This window comes from Lepeophtheirus salmonis, chromosome 6 (assembly GCF_016086655.4).
Source record: "Lepeophtheirus salmonis chromosome 6, UVic_Lsal_1.4, whole genome shotgun sequence".
In the NCBI taxonomy this organism is placed as follows: domain Eukaryota; kingdom Metazoa; phylum Arthropoda; class Copepoda; order Siphonostomatoida; family Caligidae; genus Lepeophtheirus; species Lepeophtheirus salmonis.
In genome coordinates, this window is record NC_052136.2 from 32,174,497 (window position 1) to 32,187,266 (window position 12,770).

At 32.1% G+C, this 12,770-nt stretch overlaps 2 protein-coding genes across 2 annotated transcripts; one reads left to right on the forward strand and one right to left on the reverse strand.

Moving 5' to 3' along the window:
• Window positions 1-615: 615 nt before the first annotated feature.
• On the forward strand, window positions 616-4,752 carry lt (vacuolar protein sorting-associated protein light). The gene is made up of 4 exons (XM_040713875.2): window positions 616-707; window positions 789-943; window positions 1,415-1,909; window positions 1,974-4,752. The coding sequence occupies exon 4, from the start codon at window positions 2,054-2,056 to the stop codon at window positions 4,655-4,657; it is 2,604 nt and encodes an 867-aa protein (XP_040569809.1). The 5' UTR covers window positions 616-707; window positions 789-943; window positions 1,415-1,909; window positions 1,974-2,053; the 3' UTR covers window positions 4,658-4,752.
• An 842-nt stretch (window positions 4,753-5,594) lies between these two features.
• On the reverse strand, window positions 5,595-6,741 carry LOC121119253 (uncharacterized). The gene has a single exon (XM_040713876.2). The coding sequence runs from the start codon at window positions 6,739-6,741 to the stop codon at window positions 6,085-6,087; it is 657 nt and encodes a 218-aa protein (XP_040569810.1). The 3' UTR covers window positions 5,595-6,084.
• Window positions 6,742-12,770: the final 6,029 nt, after the last annotated feature.

Below are 12,770 nucleotides of genomic sequence, written 5' to 3' on the forward strand. Positions count from 1 at the left end.
CTATGTTTTAATATATTTTTTTTATTATTATTCATTATCACACTATTTATAATCTCAGAAAATTATATTTAGCGTTCAGAAAATGGTTTATTGTGTTTATATGTAAAGAAATAGTTCTCCACTGACTGCTTAACAAAATGATGATCCTCTAAAAAAAATACTTTCTACGATTTACTTTGTAAAATTTAATTTTCTATTCAAACATTTCAATGATTATTCCTTAAAAAAATTATAAGTATATTAGAAGAAAATAGCAAAATAATAATGTAAGAACTAAGCTTACAGGAAAATTCACATTTAATTAGGTGAGCAAGATGAGCGAATGTAAAACCATTTTATTTTACTAGCAACATCTTAGTGTGAAAGTGAAAAGCTAATTATAAATTACTTTTTCACATTTATCGCAGACAGTATCTATTTTTTTCACTACACTGCCAATTATGCTACAATTATATAAGCAAAATTTATTAATAATACTCCGTGATGAAATGAAAATGGTACGGAAACAATACTGTCTAATCCTACATAGTATTAAAATAATTTATGTGTATGCTGTACGTCCTGCTTAGAATAAAAATGATCAAAACGCATTTATTTCAAAAAAAGGAGGCAGATACAGACTTTTGACATAAATAAAAGTTGTTCAGAATTTTTAGTTACGTACGCAATAATATATTCAATCAGATCAGATTACCGGGCAGTGGAGGGTAAGTTTGATTTTTACTTAATAAGTTGATTTTTTTTCATAAAACAAGATTGATTCTCCATGTCTCAAAGTTTTTTTAAAGGTATGGGCTGTCGATCCGAAAATGCACAAAAAAAAAAATCCAATAAACGATTTATTGAATTAACGGAAGAAGGGAGAACGTATATTAAATACGAATTAGAACAGGGAAGAGGATAGCGAGTTAATCTTAATATGGTTGAACAAAGTACATGGCAAGTTAGTAATGATAATTACAATAACTAAATCACAAAGTTAAACATTTGAATATATTGCTTTAAAATTACCTAAATCCAATGGACAGAAAACAATAAAAAATGTTGTAAAACAGGAGGTTTTACTATAAAAATTTACCTATTATATAATTATAGTTTGTAGTAGATCGTTTTAGTTCATAATTCTAATATAAACAAGCTAAATATATAAATAAAATATTTTTAATTTTTGATTGGCTATCTTTAATATTAATCACCTCTCTTTCTTAATTATGTATTAAAGATTTACGTTATATATATATTCAATTGTACATTTTTGCCAAAAAGGGGGTTCCTAACTTTAACAAATAAAATGTTCAATCTAAACTTTATTTTTGTTAATTTCTTTGTATAAAATTGTTCAAGATTTGTAGCACTCCCAGGTTGAAACATTCACTCTACGGAAGTTTTTTAATCATACACTTTTTTATTTCAGTTCAAAAATGTTGTCTTCATGGAAAATATAATCATTGGAGCACGTGACTTCCCAAAGATTCTCTGATGTTGATGAAATGAAATGTGAGTAAAAGTGTACAAAGTCAATTAGGTTTTGCCATTTGATTTTTAAGCATAAAAATACACTTTCCCCTGCATGAGGTTAAGTGATTTACCTTTGGTTTACTCCAGATATTTACTCATTGAAATAACAACGAATTAAAGGAACCCCGTCATAGCTAACTCAATTCCGTCTCCAAACCTTGTAGCTCTCTAGTTATCTTTGATCTGGCTATAAGCTAAAATATAATGATTAATTATGTAGTTGGCTGTATTCAGTATTACTATTATGGATATTATCAATTATCATATTCGTACTATTAGTATTATTACTTATTAGTTAACAACATACAAAGGGGAGGGAACCAGTCAACAGACAAGAGTGAATAGAATATTGGAAAGGGTTTAGAGATTCAGATGGGTGTACTCGATACTAGTAAGTACTAAGTAGTATTGTATTGACATTGTTTATTATATTGTCTATTTAATTTTTATCTTAGGAAATTGCATTGAATAACTACTAAGTAATAATAACTTGTTTAGAGTAGTTAGTTGTAGTTCCCAGTTGGAATTCTTTAAAATGGAGGGTGAAGAGGAGACATCCAGTTTTAGTTCGAGTTCTAGCTCCAGTTCGAATGGAAATGAGGATACAGAGGAGCCTAAGTTGAAATATCAACGATTTTGCACAGAGATTATAGATGAGATCCGTAGCTTAGGAGATGAAATCACCTCCTCTGCAATTCATTCCAAATTTGTTATTCTTGGAACAGCCTTAGGATCCCAAGTGCTTTTGGACTCGGAAGGTAATAAACTATGTAGTCGAACGAAAAATAGCAGCGAAACCTCCACAAAAGTCAAATCCTTGTCCATTGATTCTGCGGGAGAGTTTTTAATTTCCCTATCCGAGGATGGAGTGTGTCTCAGTTCTGTCATGGAATTTATGGATTCCTCAAAGATTGACTTACCAAAGTTGCAGCAACAACAAGCCTATGAGGTGGCAATGGATCCTATATTTAATAGGTCTGGAAGACGATTCATTGTTGCTGGGTATTCAAATGTATCTTTGTACGAGAAAACGCTGTTTACCAGCTATCGACAAACTGTAATTAGTGGTGGACATAGCGAGGGTCCTTTTTATACACTTCGTTGGGGTGGATTGTTTGTTGGATGGTGCTCCAGAAAGGGAATCCGTATTTATGATGTGATATCCAAGGAAACGATATCTATTATAAAACCACCTGAGGACTATCGACGAAACGAAATTATCTCTCGAATTATATGGATTACGCAAACCTACCTTTTAGTGTGTCAAGGGTCTGCTGTCCGTGTGTGTACCATTAAGGCTACATCAAATGATAATGGTCATAGTGGTTTGAAGCCTGGATCAAATTCTACAATCATTCTTCCTGCTCATTATGTTGAATTATCTCATACTTTTATTTTTAATGAATACTGGGTTCTTGGAGCTGCTCCTCTAGAAGAGACACTCTTTGTCGTATTGGCATTAAACAAAGATGTCACACAGGATAGAAGACCTATACTGATGATAGTGGAACCTGTTTCAATGTCTAAGTATAATATTATTTCCTCGGATGTGCTAAGTTTTAAAGATTGTGACAATTTCAAAGCTAAAGACTATCATTTGGAATTCTTTCCTGAGGATAACAACTATTTGATTTTGAGTCCCAACGATGTGATCGTTGCTCGTCTCAGAGATCAAGATGATCATATAGATTTCCTTATTGAAACAGAAAATTATTATGAGGCCCTAAATCATGCAGAAGAGAACGAAAAATACCTTAAGCGCTATACTCCAGATAAAATTGGAATGGACTATTTTACTTATTTATTTTCGAAATGTAAGTACGAGGAAGCTGCTGCACTTTGTCCTCGCATTTTTGGTCAAAATTGTACTCTATGGGAGGAAACAATAGAGAAATTTGCATTATATAATAAAATCAGTTATGTGGCACCATTTTTGCCAAGTGATATAACATCATCATCAATTAAGTTAAAACCACAGATCTATGAGTATGTTTTAATTGAGTTTTTAAATAATGATAAGCAAGGTTTTTTGGAGTTAGTGATGAAATGGTCGCCTGAGCTCTATAATGTTGCAGCCATAGTTTGCTCTGTAGTAAATAAAATTCTAGTATCCCCTGATGATGGAGTTCTTCATCATTCATTAGCAACGCTTTTTACCTACCAAAAAAAGTATGACAAAGCTCTGGCGGTCTATTTGAAATATGGTCATCCCGAAGTTTTTACGCTAATACAATCCCATGGGCTTGTTAACATGGTTGTGGATAAAATAGATAATCTCCTTGAATTAGATTATAAGAAAGCATTAGCCCTCTTTCTTGACAATATAGATTTATTACCTCCGGAATTGATTGTTAAAAAAATAGGATATAACCTTTATCTTCTAGAATATTTAGATGCTATTAAGGACAACCCCCTTTCATGGAATTTTCATGGTGATCTAGTGGTTTTGTATGCAGATTTCGATCCTGGAAAGCTTTTAAACTTTTTACAAAATTCAGATCATTATCCCATACAAAAGGCTCTGGAAGTATGCGAAGTGAGAGCTCTTACCTCTGAAAGGATTTACATTCTTGCGAGAATGGGAAACATGCAATTAGCTTTAAGGCTAATTATTATTGAGCTCGCAGATATTCATGAAGCTGTGTCATTTTGTAAGAAATACGATGATCCTGAGTTATGGAATTATCTCATTCAGCTCTCTTTGGACAAACCATACTTTATAAATGTGCTCCTGCACAACATAGGTACCCACGTTGATCCTAGGATACTTATCATGAAAATTGTCAATGGGCAACAAATCCCTGGATTAAGGGATTCCCTTGTTCAAATAATGTGGGACTATCGACTTCAAGTTTCATTGCAAGAGGGTTGTAAGCGTATTCTTAATTCTGATTGTTATTCGTTATTCAGCCGAAGTCACAAAATACGCAATCGTGGTATGTCTCTGAGATCAGATGTTGCTTGTGGTGTTTGTGGATTGCAATTGGTTGAAAATAGTGGAGCAAGAACTGCCTCATCGAAGGATATTGTAATGTTTATGTGTCATCACACTTTTCACTTAGACTGTATGTCAAATAAAATCAATTGTTTACTCTGCCATTCAAGTAAAACCACCAATATATACTTTAATAATAATTAGTTAATTATATAATGCTTATATTTCTATGACATCTCTTGTTCTTACAAATTTATATTTATGCTGTTCCAAATTTTAATAAAAAAGTATAGGTTTGATCTGCTTGTTTGTAAATTAATTTTATTTTCTTATCCAAAGATATAAATTAAAAACTGCTAATTTCGTCAGCCATTTTTCAATTCGTCTCATAATTATATCATTTGTCAAGAAGAAAAAATATTTACTATACGAAGCTTATTATTAGTGATATTTTTATTTTCCGTCGGATGAAATCGTCACTACAGCTTGTACATATCCTGTGATATTAATCCCTTATATTATCCAAGTATCCCAAAATTATAAGACGAATCATATGGTATGTCAGTTTTTACTCCGTCGCATTTCGTCAAAAAGAGAAAAGTTTTGTTTTAGTACATATTGAAATTAATAATTTTGTCTCTTCATCTTCAACTAATACATCTCTTCTATTCTCATCGAACTAAATTAAAAGTGATTATTGATAATTCTATGAGTAATTTTCTTATAAATAGAATTTGAAAACATTAAATTTAATTCCTATTATCTTAAAATAAAATAAAATGGGTGACTGAGACAGAAGAGACAATTTTTATGTTCAAAAACATCTTATACATTAATTAGTTAACTTATATGCAGTCGCATGGAATTCTAGATACTAGTGTCTCGAATTCCATGGCAGTTGCTACTCCAAAACCTGGAGGAGGGGCACTAAACGTTAAAAAAAAAAAAGACAAAACATGTCATTCTGAATATGATATTTTTATATTATCAAAAAAGGCCATCGTCCACATTACGTTATACATGAAAAAGGATTTGGTTCATTTCAATTAATTGATATTGTAGGACATTAGGATGGTATATGCTACTTTTCATATTGTATTGGCTGGAAATAAAGATATCAAGTAAAGTAATCAACATCGAGTATGAGAATTAAGATTATATTTCATGTGAAAAATATTTTTCATTTTAATTAAAGTGCTGTAATTGCATAAATTGAAGCAACTTCACTTCAAAGACAGCCTAGTTTGTAGCAAAAATATTCGAAGAAAAGAACATATTGTAAAAAAGTCATCGTCAAATTTTTCTACATTTTTCATAGGCTTAAAGTAAAGCTGTCACGGCATTTTTAAAGACTTGAATGAGTTGAAAAGAAATCATTTATAGGAGACCTGGCGATACATAATAATCTTCTCTTTTTTTTTTTAATATTATGAAATCAATTTGAACTTGAACTGAAGCTTGTTTGTCAGACAGATAAAGGTAAAAGCAACTCAAGATTAAGGAAATGTACGATCAGATGCTAAGAAAAAGGTATTTTCTAAGGATACCATGAATTATGATCCTCCCAGTAAGGGTACATTAGTAATACATATTTATTCTTATTCATGTTATGTTGTTATCATAATAAAAAATCACTGCTCCATCCGAGGACCATTCATAAATGCCATTCTCTCCTTGGCTGCATCCTTTTCCGCTTTTTTGGCAGCTCTCCTTCTTCTCGCACACTCTCTATCGTGTTTTCTTTTAATTTCAAGATCTTCTGGAGTAAGATTCGCTCTTCGGATTCGATTCCGTATCTTGTTTTCCTCCAGTCTTTTTCTTCTCTCTTCCGGAGTTTCCTGACTCCTTTTCAGTCTCACTCTTTCTCTTTCCCTCATCCGCTGTCTCTCAAGACTTTCAGGGGTTTCCAGAGCCTTTCGTCGCAGACGCTTCATTTCTTTAATCAACCTTTGTCTCTCTTCAAGGGGATTAGGTGCTCTGACGGGATCTTCGTTATGGTGCACAGGGTGATGCCCTTGATGAAGGTGGTTATGGAGTGTGTGTTGTTGATGAGCATGAGCTTGAGCTTGAGCGTGAGCATGAGCTTGAGCTTGTGCTTGAGCCTGAGCTTGAGCGTGAGCATGAGCTTGAACATGAGCATGAGCATGTGCATGATGAAGCTCCCTGAATTGTTCATTCTTCACTAAAGGGATGCCCCCTGATCCCGTGTAGCCCAATACTGGCCTCACGCCCTCATGTCCAGGTATTTGAAACTTAAAATTGTGTTGTGTAGTGCCACTCTCTACCATAGTTTTATCCCTCGGGATAGAACTTTGCTCATCACAACTCAGATCCAGTCAAGAAAGCCAAAAACCTGAAGGGTCCAGAAACACAAAAGAATGCAAGAATAACAATATGTAGTAAAAAAATCAATGTTCAAGCAGGGAAGTATTTTCCTCGTCTTCCTTGGCTAGTAGGCACTACTCAATACACAACTCTCCTCATAAACAACACGGAAACAACACACACTGCTCACACAACCTCGATCTTCCTCTTCCATCAAATCCCTCTCAGAATCAGTCATCAACGTTCATGTACAACATGAGCGTCGATAGGGGAACAAAAGGGGAATGGGGCTTGCCCCCTCTCTCAGATTTTATGTGATCTCAAGATTAGGGCATCAATAGAGAGGCACCCTTGAATGTTCCCTCAGTTTAAAAATGCTGATTACAAATTCAATCGCCCATCATAATTCATATTACACTTGAAAGAAGACCAATGCAATATATGCACAATATTTAATAAGAATTTTAACAACTACTTTCACCGGTCATCGTCTTTAAAAGCGAGAAGGCCAATAGCTAGTAATTTATAAAAATAACATTTTTTTGCTGTTGTATGATAAAGATAATCATAAATTATGGCCATGACTCTTCTGCTTTGTTGCCACTGTATAAACAACTCCCATTTTGACATATAAATTGGTTATATTTTTTAGAGAGTTGGGTGATTTTTAATGCATGTTTCAGGTATGTCTACACACAAAAAAAGGAAGAATAATATGAATACTCTAGATGGCTTTATTGTGCAGCAGCAATGACATCTTTCACTAGCTAAGTGACTTGAATGCGTGCCTGTCCTATTACTTCTCTTTCAGCGCATGTAGGGCTTTGTTGGTGTACTCTTTCTCACCATAAGTACTTTGCATTGATACAATATTACTTAAGTAAAGTGCATTATTTTTATGTAGATGGTATTTAAAGGAGCCCTAGCTCTGCGGAATTTTTTTGGATGGGTCCCATATTTTTATGTTTGTTAATAACGTGAGGTTCAGTCTGTATACTGAGCTCTCAAATGTATATATATGTTGTTACTATGCATGTATTTCACTCCATGCAGTATTATGGCAATTACCTCTCTTGCCAATATGATCAATATAAACTATGATTATTTCAACCACGTACGCAGTTTTGCTGTTATTTTTGTCCCCTTCCCCCTAGATTTTCTACAAACTTAAACCTACAATTTTGATATAAATTTATTTAATCTAGAATGATCTCTTTTTGTTTAAAATTTTTATTTGCGCCTCTGATTTCAACTCTATGAATTGATCTAAGAAATTGAATCTCTCAAGTCATGTAAAATGTTGATATACATTCGAATTTGAAAAAATGTCAAATGACACTTCAAGTCAGAAGATTTCGATGACAACAGCATGAGCAATACTTAGATATGTTAGTGGAGGATGTACAGACTGAGAACATCAACGAGGGTATTTTAACTCTAACACAAGACAAAGATGACCAATCCGGTCCGTTGACCACAAACGATCAATATGTTAAAACTACTTGTAACACAGAAGAACTCCTTCGACCTATGTTCTCGATCCAAAACTTTGTTAATAATCCATCAGGTAGATGAATAAAATACAAGGATACTAAAGTTGCATTTTGAATCAACATGTCTGGTTTTGTAAAAGAAAAATGGTAAAATGCATTTTCTCTTATATAACTTTATTCATATTTTTTTAGAGGAGTTTAAAATATTAATGACCTATCTTATAGACTAGTGTGAATTTGACTGTAAACAATTCAAATTATTTTACAATCCCCCTACTACACAGGACTGAGTAACTATAGTCACTTCAAATGTTTCTATTTTTCTCTTGGACCCGCTGTTGATCATCTAAACTATAAAAATAAGTCCTTAACTCGACAAGACAAGTTATTCATCACATTAGTGAAGCTACGCTTGAAAAGGTTGATATTGAGATTGGCATTATGTTTAAAATGCACGGTACATCAGTCGAAAAAGGCTTTAGAACATGGTTGAACTTTATGTGTCATCAATTTAAAGAAATTAATATATTTTTGCCCAATGAAATCATAGACCTCTACACGCCAGACCACCAAGTCGAAATCCCAAATACAGGAATGATGTTGGATATTTTCATTTTAAATAAAATATTTAAAAGAACTGTTGTAATCCTCATCATCACTTTCCTGATGAACTTTATCTTCCTAAATTATGAAATTTTATCACTTTATGGAAATCACAATTTTTTATTAATTTGAATTATTATTATAATATTCAAACAAGGAATGAAATAAACTTAAATCCATGTTTGTAAGCGTTCCGCTACTTTAACGTTCCGTTAAAAATTTATTTATTTATTTCCATTGCATAAGAGACCAGAGGGCTCCGATAAACTAGTATTTAGATTTCTATAAATTGTATGAAGATAATTTCTTTATAGATGTTGACTGCTGTTGTCTTTATTTAAAGGAGCTAGAAAGTAATCATTCCTCAATAAAAAATATCTTGACTTTCATGAGAAGAAATGTTGGTCCCTTTCCTTAACTTCGTGAGAATGAGTAATTCATGAATGGACTATAATCGTATTATCTTGAAAGATCCTGATCCAAAAGGATGATAGCTCTTCGTTATTTTGGTGAGTCAGTCCGTGCTCATTAAAAAAAAATATCCTGGATTGAACTTATTTGACATTATCATTGAAATGAGGAGAAACAGTCCATACTCACCTAGAAACTCTTTCCGAAAAAAAAACAATTTTCTTATTGCCTAACCTTATAATAGTAACATTTACAAATACATGGATTAGTTTTAATGGATTTAAATCTAAATTGTAATTCAAGGAATACTAGCGAACGTTTCTTATTTCTTGAGAAGAGTAAATTCTTGAAATTAACTTCTTGGGTTGTCCAACTTATATTTGGAAGAACCACTTTGAGACAAGAATACTTTTAATTTTATTACCACTTACTAAAATCACTTTCATTAATTCTCAAATAATAGTGGGTAATAAAATTAAAGGACTTTTGTCAACAGATGATTCAATTTCGTCTGAAGTCTTTCTCTAGCTAGTATTCTTTGGCCGGATAATCATAATTAAACAGGGGAATAATTAGAGGGTCAAAATTACCACCAATGAAATTAAACAAAGAATATAATTTATCTTTGAGCGCAAAATCTAAAACTGATCTCAGTTTTTCTCTGGGTCGTCAGGTTTCAGAAATATTTGAATATTAAAGTAATTCGAGACAATTATCGTTCAGAGACATTTTTCATCATAATTAAGAATATCACCAAATTGAAGTACAATGAATAAAACTGATGTAAAACGGTCTTTTATGATTATAAAATTGTTTTTTTTATTCTGTATTCTCTTCTGAACTCGACATATTTCCATTTTAGGCTGAAAAATGATGAAAAACGACACTCTTCTTGAGACCATTATAACTTATTAATCATTCATAGTGATACTGAGTAACATAGCTCATATTATAGAAAAATATTTTATCTTTTATTTAAAAAAATACCTATTTAAAAAATAAGGATCTCCAAGGACTTTAGTTCGATTTGGTATTTTTTGAACAAGCAAATATGTAATATTAATTATTATCTTATACACATGGAAAGAATTTCATGTCTTATATTGTCAATAACAATGACGTCATACCCCGCGATAAATAAAATCATAACATAAATATAATTAATACCACACTTCGCACAATTTCAAATAAAATAATTATTAATTGGGTATATTTTGAATATTAAAATTATATACTCGTCATGAATGGATCTCTTCATTTTTTCTATCCTGGAATCCCCTTTCCGAATAAAGGAGTCCACTTTACTCTCTTATGAAGTCTTGTAGTTTTTCTCGGATGAATATTCATCACGTCGTCCCTCGTAGAATACGGAGTTCTGAATAAGAATACGAGCATCTCTTGAGATGGATGATCAAGTTAGAAGTATTTTCCTTTGATCCTAATTCTTGGAAAACAAAAAAGTCCAACTTCTTCAGGTATTCATGAATGAAGAATGATCATAGGCTTTAAAAACAGTCGAAGTGAAATTGCGTTTCAATTTCAAATTGTATTATATTTTAGTTTTATGGCTATAACTTCTTGTTGTTGTAGTACCTATTTAACAAATTATTAATAATATATTTCACATCTAAAGCATTTTATCTTAATCTGAAAGTAAATGGATCCCATCATAGTTTCAACCGTTGAATATATTCATTGCTCTATATGGATGGAGCGATTTCCACCAAAGGAAAGAGTCGCTACTCTAGTATGAAGCTTAGTTTTGTTCGGTTTTCTTCTTCGGCTAAATTTTCATCCTGTCATATTTCCATAGATATTGGAATTCGAGTATTTCTTGTTGAGGATAAAGTATATCGGGTCTCTTCTTTTGTCCTAATTCAAAAAGAAAATTTTGTCTTTAATTAATGAAGATCAATCTAAGCAAATGAAAACACTTTTATATTTATAATTTGTCTCTCCATTTACTCAAATATTTTTGCATGTTATTTTTAATATATTTAAATTCTATAAATGTAGCTAATACATAATATTCATGTTCGGATAACACCTAATATTTTACATATGTCATAGCATGTCTTTTTTATTATTCAATTATAATTGTAGTGTCTCGAAGAGGATGTATGACTTGAAATTGACCAATTCAGAATACATATTTTATCAATTACTAATAAATGGAACTTAATAATCTTTTTATTTTGAGTTAATAGGTAAGAACAATTTATAATATGAAGACAAGGATATCTCAGATACACTAGTAACAAAACGAAATATAACTTTGAAAAGAGTAGATATATTTCAATAAACATATATATATATATATTTTTATTTCATAATTTAAGGTATAAAATTTATTTTATTACATTTTTTTGTATGTTCAGTCTCACTACAATCTCTTTTTATGCTCCAGCAGTAGTCTGCTAGTATATGCACATCCCATCTTCCCCAATAGTATTTTTGCATAACCATTAAATCTTGATGAAATCTTTCACTTTGTTCATCACTTACATCACCAAGATTAACTGGAAAGCTGCAAGATGGATATGAGGGAAATACATTTTATACTCATTTTACATCCCATTACTTTGTAATCCTCCATCAGTATATTCACTAACTCTTTGTAGTTTGTGTTTTCGTATTTTTGGTCCATCAACTACACCAGCTTTTATTTTCTCAGTTGAAAGTCTTAGAAATTTCGATACTATCTATTTGAAGCATTCTCTATCATAGGGTAGAGCTTTGATAAACTGTTTTATGAGTCCTAGTTTTATGTGGAGAGGGGGGGAAATAATTTTCTCCCGTTCAACTAGCGACTCATTAATAATATCTACAGGGTTTAAATTTACCCTCGTAGACCAATCAGTTTTAATCCAATGCTGACCTCTTGCTCTGCTGAACAATAAACATAGAAAACATGGATATTTCGTGTAATCAAGCTGTTGGGCAAGAAGGAAACACACCATTTTGAGATCAACACAGATTATCTACTTGTGTTTATCATAGTAAATTAATTCCAGAACTTTTCTAATGTCCCCATACACTTCAGAAATAATAACAGAATGTCGAATTGGAATTGTACCAAAAATATTTCCATTGTGTAGAAGGACACACTTTAAACTATTCTTTGAGCTATCTATAATTAACCTCCATTCATCGGGTCGATAAGCTAGAAGTCCTAATTTCTTTAATAAGCCAGGAATGTTGTGGCAATAAACAAGGCCCTCCTTACATTGAAAGTATTCCAGAAAATTATTTTCTCGTTTTCCATAGAATGAGACACTCACCTCGGGCTTAAGGATTTTTTTCATTCAACCGTGAAGCTAGGAGCTCAGATGCTTTTTTCCCTAATCCTAAATCACGAATCAAATCATTTAATTCTTGCTGATCAAATTATTTATGTTTACAAAATGCGTCAAGTATGCCCTCTTGTCGTGCTCCGTGGATTACAAGAATCGTTCTTGAGCTGAGGGGATAACACTTTTTTTTTT